General features: G+C 38.4%; 1 protein-coding gene across 1 annotated transcript in view; it reads left to right on the forward strand.

Moving 5' to 3' along the window:
• The window catches only part of snx2 (sorting nexin 2), a 48,840-nt gene extending 36,847 nt beyond the window's left edge, over nt 1–11,993 (forward strand). The window contains exons 13-15 of the mRNA XM_059969657.1: nt 10,661–10,741; nt 10,824–10,895; nt 11,512–11,993. Coding sequence (XP_059825640.1) covers nt 10,661–10,741; nt 10,824–10,895; nt 11,512–11,562 — 204 coding nt within the window. The 3' untranslated portion in view covers nt 11,563–11,993. The remainder of the gene's footprint in view (nt 1–10,660; nt 10,742–10,823; nt 10,896–11,511) is intronic.
• Nucleotides 11,994–16,419: the final 4,426 nt, after the last annotated feature.

Below are 16,419 nucleotides of genomic sequence, written 5' to 3' on the forward strand. Positions count from 1 at the left end.
CTTGAAACCATAGTTGGAATATTGTTTTCAGATTTACTCTGAGATATGATGGGTTGAGGTAATGTAGAATAGTTTGATCAAATTGATTCCCAAGTTGTGGTGAGGAGATGCTTATTGTCCCTATTATGTGATCTCGAAACAGATTGCTTAAGGTAAATACTGAACATGTGCTTCAAGTTGTAGAGAAGTGGAAAAACAAAGAAAATGAAAAGAACATACAAGGTAGTGCCTGAAACAGGAGAGTATTAGTGCCAGCTGAATGTGATGAAGGCTTATGTGCAGCTGATTCTTCTGGAGGGGATGTAAATGGGGAATGTGTGGTAAGGCATATAGAAATCAATTAGAACTTGGATACTTAATGCTTAACCCATAAGAAGTGAACATTTGCAGTCACGATGGAAGCTCGGCTTTTCCCTTTCCACAGTTGGTGTTTGACCAGAATATTTCCAACATTTTCTATTTTGATTTCCAGCATCTGCAGTTTTTGCTTTTCAGATGTGAATGTTTCTCAGTGTTAGGGGCTAAAACCAGGGAGCATTTTCTTGGGATAAGGAGCTAATCCTCTGAGAAGGAATTTGTCCGAGGAAAATGTAATTTGTAAGAGGAATTTGTAATTCACTGACTGAAATGTGGATAAAAAGTAATGAAATATTCAAGGTTGAGTTTTGGATTGTAGCAGATATAAAGTTTGGGGAATAGGCAAAACATGGAAAATTGGATTGGCTGTAATACTGCCTTATGAAGCAACATGCATAAAATGTCATCTGCTTCAGTTTTGTTTTACTTTGTGTGTTTTCATCTTTAAACCATTTGTCCACATTTAACCAAGTTCAAATGAAATATTGCTTGAAATGGTAAAATTCAGTTTGTCTACTATTTACACCATTACTTGTAATTGAACACAGGATTAACTTGCCAATGTGCTTATTCAAAATCAATTCTCATTACATGATTAAATCTAACATTTAAACTCTTCATTTTCCATAAAGTGTACCAATGGCTTGCAATCTAGCTGCCATTTAAACTCAAGTTACAGCCTTGTGTTTAATCTGTTTTCTAATCAGCTTTTCCACCTTTCTGGGAGCATCACTCCCTCTTTATTTACAGCTGCACGGACCAACCATTACTCTGAGCAGGAGATTTTATTAATGACCTGAAAATTGCATGGAACTTTAAATGTTTATTTTTGTAATATGCATACTATGTATATTTAGAATGAAAATTGAAAATATCATACTTGATTTTATTTATTAATTGAAGGGTGTAATTAAATGCAATGTAACAAAGAAAATCTTTAACATTTTTAAAACTACTTGTCTGTTATATTACAATCCATTGACTGTAAACACTGTCCAGATTGATTTTGCGTCCAGCTGAAAGATATTTTAGTACTCATTAGATCATCCAAATGTTCCACTTTTGATTGAGTTCATAAGATTGAATCCACATTCATAGTCAGCACAAGAAGCTTCAAATGTTCTAATGGTGCCAACAAGAATTGACAGTTCTTCAAATTCTCTTGTTTCTAAGCATATGGTTCAATATTTCAGTGAACATCTTAATTGAACCAGTCTTCACTTTCTCAAAAATGACAAACTTGAAATTACAGTATTGCTGCGATATTTTTGCTGCGAGCATTCTCTTTTCCAAATTCAAAATTGGTTGCGTTTGCAATAGCAACGGGGTCAAAAGCTTGTATTCTCTCAACTCATCGTCAGGAAATCGACTTAGAATACTTGTGTATCATATTCATCAACACAAGTAATTACGGGGTATTTTACAATTATTTTACATAGATTTCAAAACTATAATTGCATTATATAATAGAGAATTCCAGCTGTACGTGAACAAAGGCTACGTGCTCAGGAGGATTGAAGTTGCCGCGTGGCCATGAAGCTGCGCAGCTTAGAGGAAGCACTGCTTGGGAGTGAAATCCTTGTACATTTTGCTGCTTTTGTAATCCATGCACACTTTAAATCAGTGGTTCCCAAATGGGGTGATATTGCCCTCTCTACCCTGGGGGCAGTGGGGAGGGGGGGTGCTTGGTAGCAAGAACGGCAGCTGAGGGATTAGAGTCTTAATTTAAGAAATAAATTACTTTAAGAGTTTGATCCTCAATGTCTCATAATTGATTATAATTACGCAATCATCATCTCTTGCTAACTCACCATTCTCTTGGCATGCTTGAAACGTATTATAGTTGAAAAGCAATGTGACACTTCTGCATTTGGTATATCATGACAAATCTGGACTGAAGAAATTGTTATTTCCAGTTTATTACTTAGTCACTGTCCGTTATGCCACTGGCACTTAAGGCGGCAATGAAGGTTCACCATTCCTGGTGGTCAGAGCCTCTTTCATTGTGTCAGCAGCTTTCTGTTTTTACTATTGTCAAGTCATGCAAGTCCCAGGTGGAATACCGTCACAGTCATATGTAGAAGGAATCTTCACTACTGTTTACGCAACAGTGTTGTTTTACCAGTCAGGGTTGCTGGCCCTAAGCTGAACCCCTGAACCTGGAAGACTGCTGGACCCCTCTTAGCCTGGCCTCTGCCCTTTGACCTCTTTACTAAGAGCCAAAGCATAAGCCCTGACTCCAGCCAACATAGTTCTCCAGGTCACTGAGGCACGCAAGCATCCAAACCATGACAAGATTGTGGTCCTCTTGGAGGATTTCAGGGCCAGGCCTGGCATTATGTCGTTCACTACTGTAATAGTGTCAGTATGATTCCCATATTCTAGTCATGCAGAGATACAAATCCTCTGAATTAGGGAATAGCATTCAATGGCGTGAATTCAGAATCTGCCCTTTTGAATGGTCTTAACTGTGTTTCTCTAGCCTCTGGCCCCACCAAGATATTGCTGACCCACTTTGTGTACCTTCGGACAGAGAATCGGGGTTTGCCTGAGCTATGATCACATTATAACTTTCCTCTTAATGAATCACAATGCTTCAGGTTAGACTAGAATGATAGGTGATTCGTGGTCGACATTAATCCATACAAAATGGCAGAAGCAGTCAAATGAAAAAGTGTAGACAGTATAGCGTGGAGTATCTGAAATAAGGTTTTATATAATCACTACGCAGTCAACATGCCTATTGTGTGGTAAAGTTCTCTCAAATGAGGCAATGCAACTATCCAGGCTCCTTGAACATTTTAAGAGAATACACTGTAATCAAGCAAACAAGAACTTGGCTTATTTTCAGTCACTTCAAGAAAACTTTCAGAAACAGAAATCATTTCAAAATATGTTTCACAGCACTTCAGAACAAAACAGTGATGGTGTGTGTGCTCTTTGCTAAATCTGGAAAGCCCCGTACAATTGGAGAAGAACTGATTCTGCAGCAGCAAAAAAGATCCTGAGTACTGTTTTGCGTAAGTCACCAGACCAAATAACTAAAGCAGTTCTGCTCAGCAGCAACTCTGTTCAAAGACAAATAGATGAAATGTCTAACAATTTGGAAGACACACTGTGCAGCTTACTTAGGACAACAGAATTTGCTTTGCGTTTGGATGAGTCAACTTTGCCAGGCAACAAATCTTTGCTTCTTGGTTATATTCATTTCATAAAAGATGACTGCATGGTTCAAGAGTTGGTATTTGCAAGGGGACTAGAAACATATGAAGAGTGAGTCATTATTTTGGGTTGTTGAGCAATTTTTCAAAGAGGAACATTCTACTCACCAACATTCTTGCTTGTGCAACAGATGGGGCACCATCAGTGACAGGACACCACTGTGGAGATTACTTTCTTGTACAGAGCTGTACCTAACACTTAATATTCGCTGTGTAATTCACAGACAACATATTTTTGCAAAAAACCACAGTGATCGGCTGCACAAATCAGTGAGTACTGTTAGCATAGCAGTAAATAAAATCAGTCATACGCTCTTAATTCTTGACTATTTTGTGAGCTTTGTATTAAGAATGAGCAGTTTAAATATTTGTTGTTGCACACAAGTCAGATGGCTCTCAAAATGAAACATTTTGAGATGTTTTAATATACTTTTTATATTTTTCTTGGAAGTCCAATGCTTCATTCAGTAATCAACTCAAGTATTATGCATTACATTGCCTATTTGTCAGAATTATTTGCAAAGTTGAATGAAATCAATCTTGCAAGGAAATTTGAATTTTATCAAAGTCAAATTGGTCATCTCCACATTTGTGTTCAAGTTAACCCTATTCAAGTGCAACATTGACCATCTTGACTTTTGAGTTTCTGAGCCTCTGAATTAGAAGAGAAAGGACGCCAGATGGTGTGCCCACCTAGCTGAGCTGCATAAAGACATGTCAGTAAGAATTCAGGATCTTTTCAAAGTAAAACTTCTTGTCAGAATACATGTCACCACATGCAACTCTGTGATCCTTATTCTGCAGGCATACTCAGCAAATTTATAGAACAGGAAATGTAAACAAACTGTGCAAATGCAGAAATGAATAAATAGCAATAAATAACAAGCATGAAATAATGAGTCCTTAAGTGTGTAGCTATTCCCTTTTGTTTAAGAGCCTGATGGTTGAGGGGTAATGACTATTCTTGAACCTGGTGGTGCCAGTCCTGAAGCACCTTCCAGCTTCTCACAGTAGTGAGGGGAAAAGCATGGTGGTGACAATCTTTGCTGCCTTTCTAAAGCAATGTTTCATGTAGATGTGTTCAATGGTGGGGAAGGTTTTACCCATGATGTACTGGGCCAAATCCACTACCTTTTGTAGGATTTTCCATTCAAAGGCATTAGTGTTCCCATACAAGGCCATAATGCGGCTAGTCAAGCACACTTCCCACCACCCAGCTATAGAAGTTTGCCAAGATTTCTGATGTATCCATCATTGCTGTCCAGATGTTCCAGGGTTGTGTGACGAGCCAATGAGATAGCATCTGCTGTAGACCTCTTGATCCAAATTCCAGACTGGGCAATAAACCCAATCTTGAACACTTCTAGTAAGGAATTAACAGGAAGGATGAAAAAAACTTATTTTTGCTACAAAATAACTTAGAGCTGAAGCTGAGGTTTAAAAATTCATATCAAGGCCTCTGGTTGCAGAAGAAGTCTATCCTGCAGTATGGAAAAAGGTCAGGATGTTGAGCAGGCAATAAGTAACATCGTTATTTAGTGGAGTGTGGTTTCAGTGCAGTCACCCAAATTCTTTGAAAGCAATGAAGCAGACTGCAAATTGAATGTGGGGATCTGAGACCCCTGAGTGACATTCAGCCTGATGTTGAGAAGCTGATAGCACGGTATCAAGCCCATCCTTCTCATTGAAAGGTGAAAAAGCAATGAAGTAGTGAGCAGTTGGACTGCTAATGCTCTAAAATTGTTCATAATTTGTTTTTATTAGACTTAAAATATTTGTAGCTTTAAATAGATTTGAAAAATTGCAATTATTTGTCATTATTTTGAATTTGCAGTTATTTTCTTTCGCTTTACATCGTAAATCAAAATTTGTTATTTTTTTCTATCTAATAGCTGGAAAGGGAGAGGGGGATGCTGGGGATATTTCTGGGAGCCTTGGGAGCAATAACACAAGTTTGGGAACCACTGCTTTAGATCATCATGTAACAATTTCAGTGTACACATTTAGTATCACATCCATTAATTATATAACTGGATTTTTAAGCAATTTGGTTGCATTAATTAGATTTTTTTTATCAACATAAGTTTACAATGAACCATCTCAAAAGGGCTGATTTTTAAAGTGTCCTGTCGATTTGGGATTGTACCTAATGCTTATTGATTGTAGTTTAGTTTTGGTGAAAATTTTAAAGTTTGAAGTCCGATGCCAGTGAATTTAAAATTGACTAAGTTGCACATTGCAATTTATGAAAATGTGTTGCTGTATTATTAAGCTTTGCATCTGGTGACCTATTTAGTGTGAAATTCAATTGGATCGTAATCCACCAGTATGTTTTGGTCGTGCTCCTTGTGGTTAAACTAATGATGCAAAAAGATGTATAACATTGCTGGCTTCCTCAAATTAGCTACTTTATCCCACTTCCACAATGTTTTGTCTTCTGTTGTATTCAAACATTTTTGTTTTGTAGCTGCTATTTATAGTCATACTTGCACAGCAGTGAAATGGGTTCTTCTGCCCCACTTGTGCATGTTATCCAAGTTGCCTGCCCAAACTTGTCCCATTTACCTGTGTTTGGCCCATATTCCTGGAAACTTGTATCCGTGTACCTGTCTAAATGCTATTTAGTACATTTCAAATCCTGTCCACTACAGCATGCACTTTTGTTGCTGCTTTTGAATAGTCAAACTACACCCTCTTGAACTGAAATCCAAACCTATTGTGTTTGTCCTAGTGTTGAAAAGCTTTTGATACTGTACAGAAAAATAAAGAAAATATTGTCACTGACTGCTTTTAGTAACTAAATATGCTTTGAACTTTAGGACTGTTTGGCTAGGGAAAACAATGTTATGCTTAAGTTCATAAAACTTGTTTCTTAGCAATGTAGGAGCCAAAAATCCAAGGTAAAAATCTCAAGTACTGATCATAAATACTGCTGGTATGCTTAAACTCAATATAAATACTAGAAGCAGAATTCCAATGTTAAACTATTTTCAGGAGAGTGCAGTTTAAGTAAAATTAAGCGGTAGGTAGATGAGCTGTTAAATGGTCTTAACTTGTATAATTTTTGTTTTACTCTGCTTCACAAGGAGATTGAGGAGGTAGGAAGAATTTTAAACTGGTTTGAGTGACTGCTACAGCTTGTGTCAAATTGCATTAGTGGCAATGTACTCTTAACTTTACTGAATTTCACTAAAGCCGCTTGTGATCAGTTCTGGTTGATATATTCATAGATAACAATGGTCCAATACCAAACCCCAAGCTGCTATTTTTTCCACTTCAATTTTTTTTTATATTTGAATTTGTATGTAGTGTATTTCCACCTTGCCTTCCCTGAAGCACAGTCCTTCTTGGGCTTGGTTCCACTGGTGGCACTACTTCATTATTTTGCCCAAGCTATTATTGAAAGGACTGTATTTCCATGCTGAAATTGATCTGCGCCCTTGTGCCCTACCACTGTGACCTGGTTAGCATTTGTGTACTTAGTGCAGAATAGAAGGAAACAGCTTCAACTTGTGCTTGGAATTAACTTGTTCAATCTTTGCCGGAGCACATTTTGGAATTTATCCAAAAACTTATTTGAATTACTTGATCCAAGTGGGTGCAAATGGATTGGCTTAACTAGCTTTCTAAAAATTTGAGGTGTGGAACTTCAGCCATTGGCTGCTTTTCAGCAATCTCGCTGTGATAAGCAGTCATAAAAATGTTACATTGGTGAAATAGTTTCTAACTCAAGTACATCCTTGCGGTTTGTCTAATAGGAAACAATACTATACCTAAAGTCACTGCACTTAATTTTCTAGGTGGATTGATACTACATGAGGATATGCAAATTTCTCTTGACTGGTTTGAAAGTATTTGCCAATGATATTGCATGTTTTGGTCAGTGGTGGGTCTTTTATGAATATTTAATCTTTGGTCTTTAATGTGCTTTTAAAGCTGAGTTTACCAAGGAGTTGCACAAGATTGATAATCAATTGTCTGTCTGATCATTGAGTATCATTGTTCTTTGTGCAAGATGAATTGGAATAAATACTTCAGGCTAATTTTATCCAACACGAAAGCAGATGGTGCTACCTGCATTTGTACACTTTACAGAGGTTAAGCATTTCTTGTCAACAGATCAGTACCTTTAAAAGTGAAATTGTGCCACTGGAATGTCCATTAGAACGGAAATTGAGGATCTTTTGCAATCACTGGTTGTGCTCAGACAACAGCTATATGTAATATGTAATGGATGAGGCATGTGGGGACATGAATATTAAACTGAAAATGCAAAAAAAACTGTAGATGCTGTAATAAAACAATGCTGGAAATCGAGTTGTACACATTGTTCTGTGCATAAATTAGGTAGCTCCCTCCCCCCCCCCCCCAACAAGTTTGTCAGTTGCTCTTCAGATAGTTTCTAGCACCCAATCAGTAAGGTAAAGTTAAAAGGCAATTATAAAAGCTGACCTGAAATTTTCATTCATTGTTTTCTAATGCCACTTGGTTTGTATCACCAATGTACCTGCTACCATAATTTTGAAACTCTTTCCACTTTGCAGTTGATTGGATAACTGGTTAAGTTTAGGTTTGTATACGGCCTTGTGAAATCAAGGAGCAACGCAATATTGGAGGAAGTCAGCATCTGTGCAGTGGACATTTCAGGTTGAGACCCTTCACTTGGACTGAAAGTGGGGGAGAGAGCCAGTATAAAAAGGTGAAAAGAAGGGGTAGGACAAGAGCTCACGCCAATAGGTAGATCCAGGTGAGTAGGAGTGGTAGGCGACTGATGAGTGGATCCAGCTGGGGGTGGGGGGGGGGTTATTTGTGTAATTAAAGCCTGGATATACCAAGAAGGCTAAGGGCAGGGCAGTAGACATGTTTTATAAGGACTTCAGTAATGCCTTTAAGATTGTGCATGGTAGACTGCTGTGGAAGGTGAGATCACACAGAATCCAGGGAGAGCTGGCTAATTGGATGCACAGTTGACTTGATGGTAGAAAGCAGATGGTTGATGGTAGGAAATTGTTTTGCTATTTGGAGGCCCGTAACTAGTGGTGCACCTTGGGGATTGGTACTGGACAGTTGTTTATTGGTGTATGTGTATGGTATGAAGGTATCAAAAATTACAAGGGGATCTTGATCAGTTCCCCTACAGTCAGAGCATTAAATATAAAAGCATGGAGGTTAGGGTTAGTTGTATGGGACTCTGAGGGCAGACTTGTATTGTATTCAGTTTTGGTCACTCTGATAGGAAAGATGTGCAGAAAAGATTTTCAAGATGTTGGCAAGACTTGAGGGACTGAATTATGGGGAGAGGTTGAACAGGCTAGGACTTTATTCCTTGGAATGTGGGAAACTGAGAGGTGATCTTATAGAGGTGTATAAAATCTTTAGGGGTGTAGGTAAGGAGAATGCACTCCTTTCCCCCAAAGTTGGGATATCAAGAACTAGAGGACATAGGGTTAAGATGAGGGGGGAAAGAGTTCAGAGAAGGGGTAGGCAACCTTAAGCACAAATGATTTTCTAGCATGCATTGTTCATTAATTTGAGGCAGAACATAACTATATGTATTTAAATGGATAATTCCCATATTTCAAGTTTTTTATGGCATTTATCTAGCCCACTGTCTGCTCCCCAGAGGCAAAAAGTTTGCCGACCCCTGGTTTAGAGGAACTTGTGCAACTTTTTTTTTAAAAGCACTGGAATCCGCTGCTAGACCATGGTGAGGCAAGTACAGTAGCTTTTTAAGACAGTTGGACAGTACTTGGACTTTAAAAATTGAGAAGGTGGTGGGCCTGTTTCTTGGCAAATGGGACAAGCTTGGATGGGATGTCTTGGCTGGTATGGATCAGATAGGCTGTTCTGTTTCTGTACTGTGTGACTACATAGGTATGCAATTCTAGTAAATAGATTTGGATTTGGGAATTGCGGCGAAAAAAAACTTAAAATTCCATACTTCTGTGCTTTTCCTCTGGTAGTCACTTCCATTTGTTAAATGGAACATGCAGCCATTCTTGAATTGGGAATGTTTCTGAAACTGACATGTTTTACCGTGTAGCTATTAGGAATGTCAGAACGCAGTTCAATGCTTTCAATAATTAAATTTTACTGCAAGCCTTTCATCTGTAGGAGCACATTTACTGTAATTAAATTGATATTTCAGAACATTCTTTGGGATACTCTGTGATTTTGGACATTAAAATGGAAACCAATGCTTTTGAGTTGTTGCAAAGAGCCTCTGTTTTAGATCTGACCATGTGAGCTGGATCAAATTTGGATGGAATTATCAGGGAAGTGTTTAAGTGGGTGTTTAGGGAGTATCAAGCGTTGTTATTAAAACCTGAAGAATAAGGAATGTCTTATTAGTATGGAATGAACTAATAGATTTTGGACTGTAGACAGCTGCAAAATTTGAAGCAGCCAGTTTTTTTTGCAGCTGAATGAAATCCAATGGAGCCTTGCTAAGATCAATGTAAAACGGTGAAATAGTGTGACAAAGTTAGATATAAAGTTGGAATAAGTTGTACATTCCGAAGATTGGGAGATGGAATTGACTGCCAGCTTTATTCATTCCAGATTAGTTATAGTTTTGACATTTCCATGCAGTTTTAATTTTAAACCACAGTGTATTATTGTCAACTATTAGAAGATCATGAACAGGCTTTTGAACAACTCTGAAACATACTGGTTTTGAGAATTGAATCAGTGTGTGTCTAAGGATTAGTGTGTTGAATTGCCTAGTCTTTCCCACATTTAATACTCTTGGAATTTTCATAAACCGAATTTGTGGCTGAAAATTTGAGGACTGTTAGGATTTATTTTAAAAATAGTTCATTTGAAATTGTACTTGGCTAGCTGTGCAAATGAGCAAATTTCAAAGATCATAGCGTAATAGAACATTGTTTTTAATGCTTAAAGTGATTCAGTAAATGTATTTCCCACTTTAAATTTGCATACTAAACTGAATCCTGAACATGGGGGTATCAAATTTTAATTAGCATGAAATTCAACTAGCTTTGCTTTAAGCTTTTGGTGATAATTTTGAATGCTTAGCAACATGATTACAGATCTAACAATTGATTTCCTTTCATTTACAGTGGGAGGCAAGAGTTCAACAAGGGGAAAGGGATTTCGAGCAAATCTCAAAAACTATCCGCAAGGAAGTGGGCAGATTTGAGGTGGGTAGAATAGCCTTTTTGTAAATCTAGCTCTGTAAAGCACATTGAGCTGTTTTTAATCTTGTTTCTCTTTTCTTTATAGAAAGAGAGGGTAAAGGATTTCAAATCTGTTATAATCAAGTACCTTGAATCTTTAGTGCACACGCAGCAACAAGTAAGTTGATAACCACCTGGAGATTCTGTTAGTTACAAATAGTCTGTTGGCCATGGATGTAGATTAGATATTAGTATATTGATATTGTTTGATTTTTTTGGGGCTGTATCTGTTTTAAATGTCAGCTTGTGGACCTTGTTTGAATTATGATTTTATGCTGACCTGATTTTTCTGGAAAACCTGTCCTTTCAGCAAAGTAAAGTACAAATGGATTTTCAAATATTGGCAGTCAGTGTGGAGTCATAACTAACATATCTGCCAGGTGGATATAGTCCAGTAATATAAGGATTTTTAAAATTTTGCAGTAGTAGCCAAGCAGTATTTTGGGCATACATCTGAATTTGGAGTGGTAGAAAGTGCAAGGAAAAAGATGAGAGACTAGACTTGGCATCTCCAGGGAAGACCAAAATAGTATTTTGTGTATGTATATGCCTTAATATAATCCAAACTATGGAGATGCACTTAAGACATTTTGGGTACGACATGCCCTCTTGAATGCAGGGAGTACTTCAGTAAGATGTATAGCTCTTGAGTTATATCATGAGAGGTGCAATATTCAAAGTAATTGATTATCTGAATGTTTCTATTTCTAAATCTTGATTCTAATCTTTTTCAGTTAATTAAATACTGGGAGGCATTCCTGCCAGAAGCCAAAGCAATAGCATGAAGTTCCAATAAGATGAAACGTGGCCTGTCTCTTGTTTACAACTGGTTCCATACTAGGCACTGACCACAGATTTCCAATATAACCACTACATATATTTTAAATTGTAATACTGCATTGCAGAAGTGGTTTAATAAATTTCTTGCATTTTGTCAACCAACTGCATGGCCTAATCCAGTCAGAATGAACTGGGTTGTGGAATGAAATTCTGCAGTAGTTGCTGAATTGAACACCACTGTGCAGCTTAAGTTTTTTGCAGTGAAGTGCATTGTCAGTGCTGGAACTGAGATTTTGCTGTAATGACACTTGTTTCATTGAGAGATCTATTACTGAATTTTCATATAACTAATTGTAAATTGTGAAACAAATTCAACATTCCTGTATAGAAATCATGAATTTTGATCTTTGTTACTATAATAAAGAGATATACTTCACCACTTTTCTAGTAGTTTTTTTTTTGTTACTCTGGTTTTTTTCATGCATTTTTGGGATTCCACAATCTTAAAATACTTTGAATCATTGAAGTATTTGCCTTGCAGATGCACAATAATATGAGTTCTTCTGAAGATGACTGCTGGCCCCTCAGTTCCAGTCTTGGGACATTGTTGCAGCAGTTCCTTGGAACAGTGCAATAACATTCTCTCATGCTCTCACTGGCTTGGTCTAAATCTTCTTGCCCACTAATCTTGTAGGAATCCTTTTAAATCACTAGTGATTCATGGAGGCTCATAATTTTTAGCGCTATTTGGGGAGGCCTAATTTACATGTCAGCAAAATTCATATCCTGTACATAAAGGATATCTTGGTATCAAGGCTGCTGATGTAAATCTTTCTACGGACAAATTTTATTGGGATTTTATGAATAGCAGTCTGGTGCTGTGAAAACTGCAGTGTTTCAATGAAATATAAATGCATTAAAATTTTGGTGTTGCAATCCTTGACTTGCTGTTTAACATCTTGAGTGGAGGTTTCAAGGTATGGAAACACCAATGCCCTTGTACGGGATAACCTACAAAAAGTGATTACCTGTTCAGTCCATCATGGGTAAAGCCTTCCCCATCATTGAGCACATCTACACAGAGTGCTGTCGCATGAAAGCAATATCTAGCATCCAGGACCCCCAGCAGGAGGAAGGTAAGGAGCCCCAAGACCTGCAGCACCAGTTTCAGGAAGAGTTACTACTGCTCAACTATCAGGCTCTTGAATCAAAGGGGATAACTTCTCTTGCTCCAGCACTGGACTGTATCCACTGAACTCTTTCAAGGACTCCTCATGTTCTCTTTATTGCTTATTAATAGTATTTTTTCCCTTTTTGTATTTGCAGTCTTTTTTGCATTTTGGTTATTGTTGGGTGTGGTATTCCATTGGTGCATTTTGTTTCTTATATTTACTGTGCCTGCAAGAAGAGGAATCTCACGGTTGTATACAGTGACATTTGCTGTGATAATAAATTTACTTTGAACTTTGTAAACTTTCAAAATACTAAGTTGAAATGTTACGATTTTCAAGGTTTAACTGATTACCCTCCTTGTAGCTTATCCAAATCACTGGATACATTCCATAATTGTGGGTTGTATGTTAAATGTGTACTGGAAATGAGGAGGTTGTACTAAATCAGTTCATGAAGACATGGTGCTTCCCACTGCAAGAGTTCAGCAGAAGGGTTGTTGCATGTTCTCAAACAAGGGCAAGCAGCTGAAGTGGATGGTGGGAGTGAAAATCAGGCAATGAATTGAAAGTTTGAGGTATGTGCTGAGATGCACGTCTGGAATATGTCCTTAAACCAAAGTCCTGTAGGGGGAAAAGAGTATTTCTTAAAAACAAGACTTCTCAGAAGTAGTAGTTTTAAATTGTACAAACACCCTGCTCCAAAGGAATAAATTGTCAGGTCTACAAAACCTGAAGATGTGGATTTTTTTTGGTGCATAGTATTTGTATTTTGTAAGTCACAGTAATTGTGTCTGTCTTAACAATTTTATTTGTATGATTCTCAATGAACACAAAAGCAGGCACAAGCCAATTGGCCACTCAAGCCTGTCCAGCCATTCAGTATGATCGTGGCTGATCTATGCTGGCCCCAACTCTTCAACAACAGTTCCAATAATTTTTTTTTTCAAATTTATCTCCATCTTATTTCTACTTATCTGGCTTTGCACACATGGACAAGATTCACTATCCTCAATTTTCGACAAACTTCAGTTTTAAATGAGCCCCTTGTATCTCCAGGCTTGTATGTTATACACTACTAGGTACACCTATATACCTCAATCAACCACTCATGGCAGCAACTCAGTGCATAAAAGCATGCAGATATAGTTAAGAGGTTTAATTGTTATTCAGACCAAACATCAGAAGAAATGACTTTGGCCATGGAATGATTGATGCCAGATAGGGTTCAAACAGTTGATTGAGAATTTTGCTGAAATCCCTAGAAGTTTAAAGAGAATGATGTGAAATTTATTAATGAGCAGCAGTTCTGTTAGCAAACACTCCTTGTTAAGGAGAAGTCAGAGTGGGCAAACTAGTTCAAATCGATGGGAAGACAACAGTAACAAATAACCACGCAATACAACGGTATGCAGAGGACCTACCCTTTGAAAAGGAAAACTCGCAGACAAAATGTGTGCTCTCATAGTGTGGTGGGCTGCCCTCTACCTTGTTGAGGCAAGGCAGCAAATCTCAGATACTATCTCATATTTACCTGTTAAAGAGAACCCCACTCCAGACCCACAGAAAACTGTCTCCAGCACCATTACCGACCTCATCAGCTCCAGAGAACTCCCATCTACTGCCACCAAACTCATAGTTCCCTTAACCCACATTGCTCACTTGTACCTCCTACCAAGATCCACAAACCTGACTGCTGGGGTAGGCCTATTGTCTCTTCCTAATCCTGCCCTAATGAACTTGTGTCCTCATACCTTAACTCCATTTTATCTCCCTTAGTTCCATCCCTTCCCACCTACATCAGCAACACCTCATTCCCCTGATCTGTTCACTAACTTTTAATTCATTATTCCTAATTGCCTTAATTTCACCATGGATGTCCAGTCCCTATACCAGACATGGGCAAACTACGGCCCGGGGGCCATATGCGGCCCGTTAAGCTTTTTAATCCGGCCCGCAGAACTTGATGAAATTATATTAATAAACCTTGTTAACGTTTTTTCCCCGCAATTCTGGCGTTTTCCCAATAGATGACGCACTCTATATACATTGACCTTTGTTGAGGTGCAGCGTATTACTCCACATTTGCGCTTTACTCTTCGTTCGGCTCGACCTATTTGTGTGAACAGGCGTTCAGCGTCATGAACATCAACAAAGCCAGCCACAGATCCAAGTTAACTGACCAACACCTCAGATCCATCCTGAGAATCGCCACATCAAAACTAAATCCAGACTTTGATGCGCTGGCTAAAAAGGGAGACCAACAACACTGTTCCCACTGAAATTAAAAATAAGTTTCTTCGTTGTGTTATGTAAAAAATGCATTTGAAAATATTTTTTTCAATAAGCCTTACATGTTACATGTCATTTCTGTTAAGTGATGGACATGAGTAGTGCGCAGGTGCACGTACGTTCTCAAAATAAAAAATGCGCTCCAGATCAAATAACGCGCTTTGCATACTGGCGCGCTGTCACTGTTCTGTCCTTGTGCTGGTTGTTGTTGAGTTTTGGCACGGGGACAATTGAATAAGAAGGAGCAGGACAAGTAGACCTGCATCTCCTACTGTTTTTGAAATAAAGACAGGAGGAGAGTGATGATGATAATATCTTGAAGGATAACAGAATTTTCAGTGTTTTAAAAGTCATTTCAATAAATAGCTAAATACCATGGGACTTCAAAGACAGATATTTTGTTGTAATGCATTTGTTCATTTTCAATTGAAATTAAAGCACATGTTTTCTACATATCCCATGATATTTTATTTTCTCTTATGAGGTGTATTACCAAAACACTCCGTCCATCTGCTCCTGGTCCAGCCCCCCTGTCAAATTTTAGAACCCTTTGTGGCCCACAAGTCAAAAAGTTTGCCCACCCCTGCCCTATACATTTCTATACTCCATCAAGAAGGCCTTGAAGCTCTCAGCTTCTTAATCAAAGAAACAACTAGTTCCCCTCCACCACACCCTCCTTTGCCTGGCAGAACAGGCCTTTACCCTCAACAGATTTTCCTTTGGCTCCTCCCACTTCCTCTAGACTTGAGGGGTAGCCATGGGCACCTGCACAGGCCGTAGCTATGCCTGCCTTTTTGTTGGCTACATAAAACAGTCCATGGTCCAAGCATTCCTCAGTTCCCAACTCTTCCTCCGCTATACTGAGGACTGCTTTGGTGCTGCTTCATACACCCATGTTGAGTTCGTCAACTTCCAACCTGTCCTTAAATTCACTCGGTCCATTTCTGACACTTCCCTTCCCTTTCTCGATCTTTCTGACTTTATCTCTGAAGAAAAAATGTTGACTTCCTCTTTTATAAACCCACTGATTCCTACAGTTATCTTGACTATACCTCTTCTCACCCAGTCTCCTGTAAAAATGTTATTCCCTTTTCTCGGTTCCTTCATCTCTGCCATATCTGTTCCTCATATGTGGCTTTCCTTTCCAAGTTATCACAGACATTCTCCTCCTTCAAAGAACAGGGTTTCCCTTCCTCCACCATTGACCTCCATTTCTCAAATACCCACATTCACACCATCTTCCTGCTGCTTCCACGTGTCTTTACCTACTACCCTATGAGCCTCTGCATACGACACATCGTTCTCCCCAACTTCTGGTATCTCCAAAGGGATGCTATCAACAAACATACCTTTACCTTCCCCCCTCCCCCCCTGCTTTCCACAGTAATCACTCCCACCATA

The sequence above is a fragment of the Hypanus sabinus genome, chromosome 5, assembly GCF_030144855.1.
Source record: "Hypanus sabinus isolate sHypSab1 chromosome 5, sHypSab1.hap1, whole genome shotgun sequence".
NCBI classification, from domain to species: domain Eukaryota; kingdom Metazoa; phylum Chordata; class Chondrichthyes; order Myliobatiformes; family Dasyatidae; genus Hypanus; species Hypanus sabinus.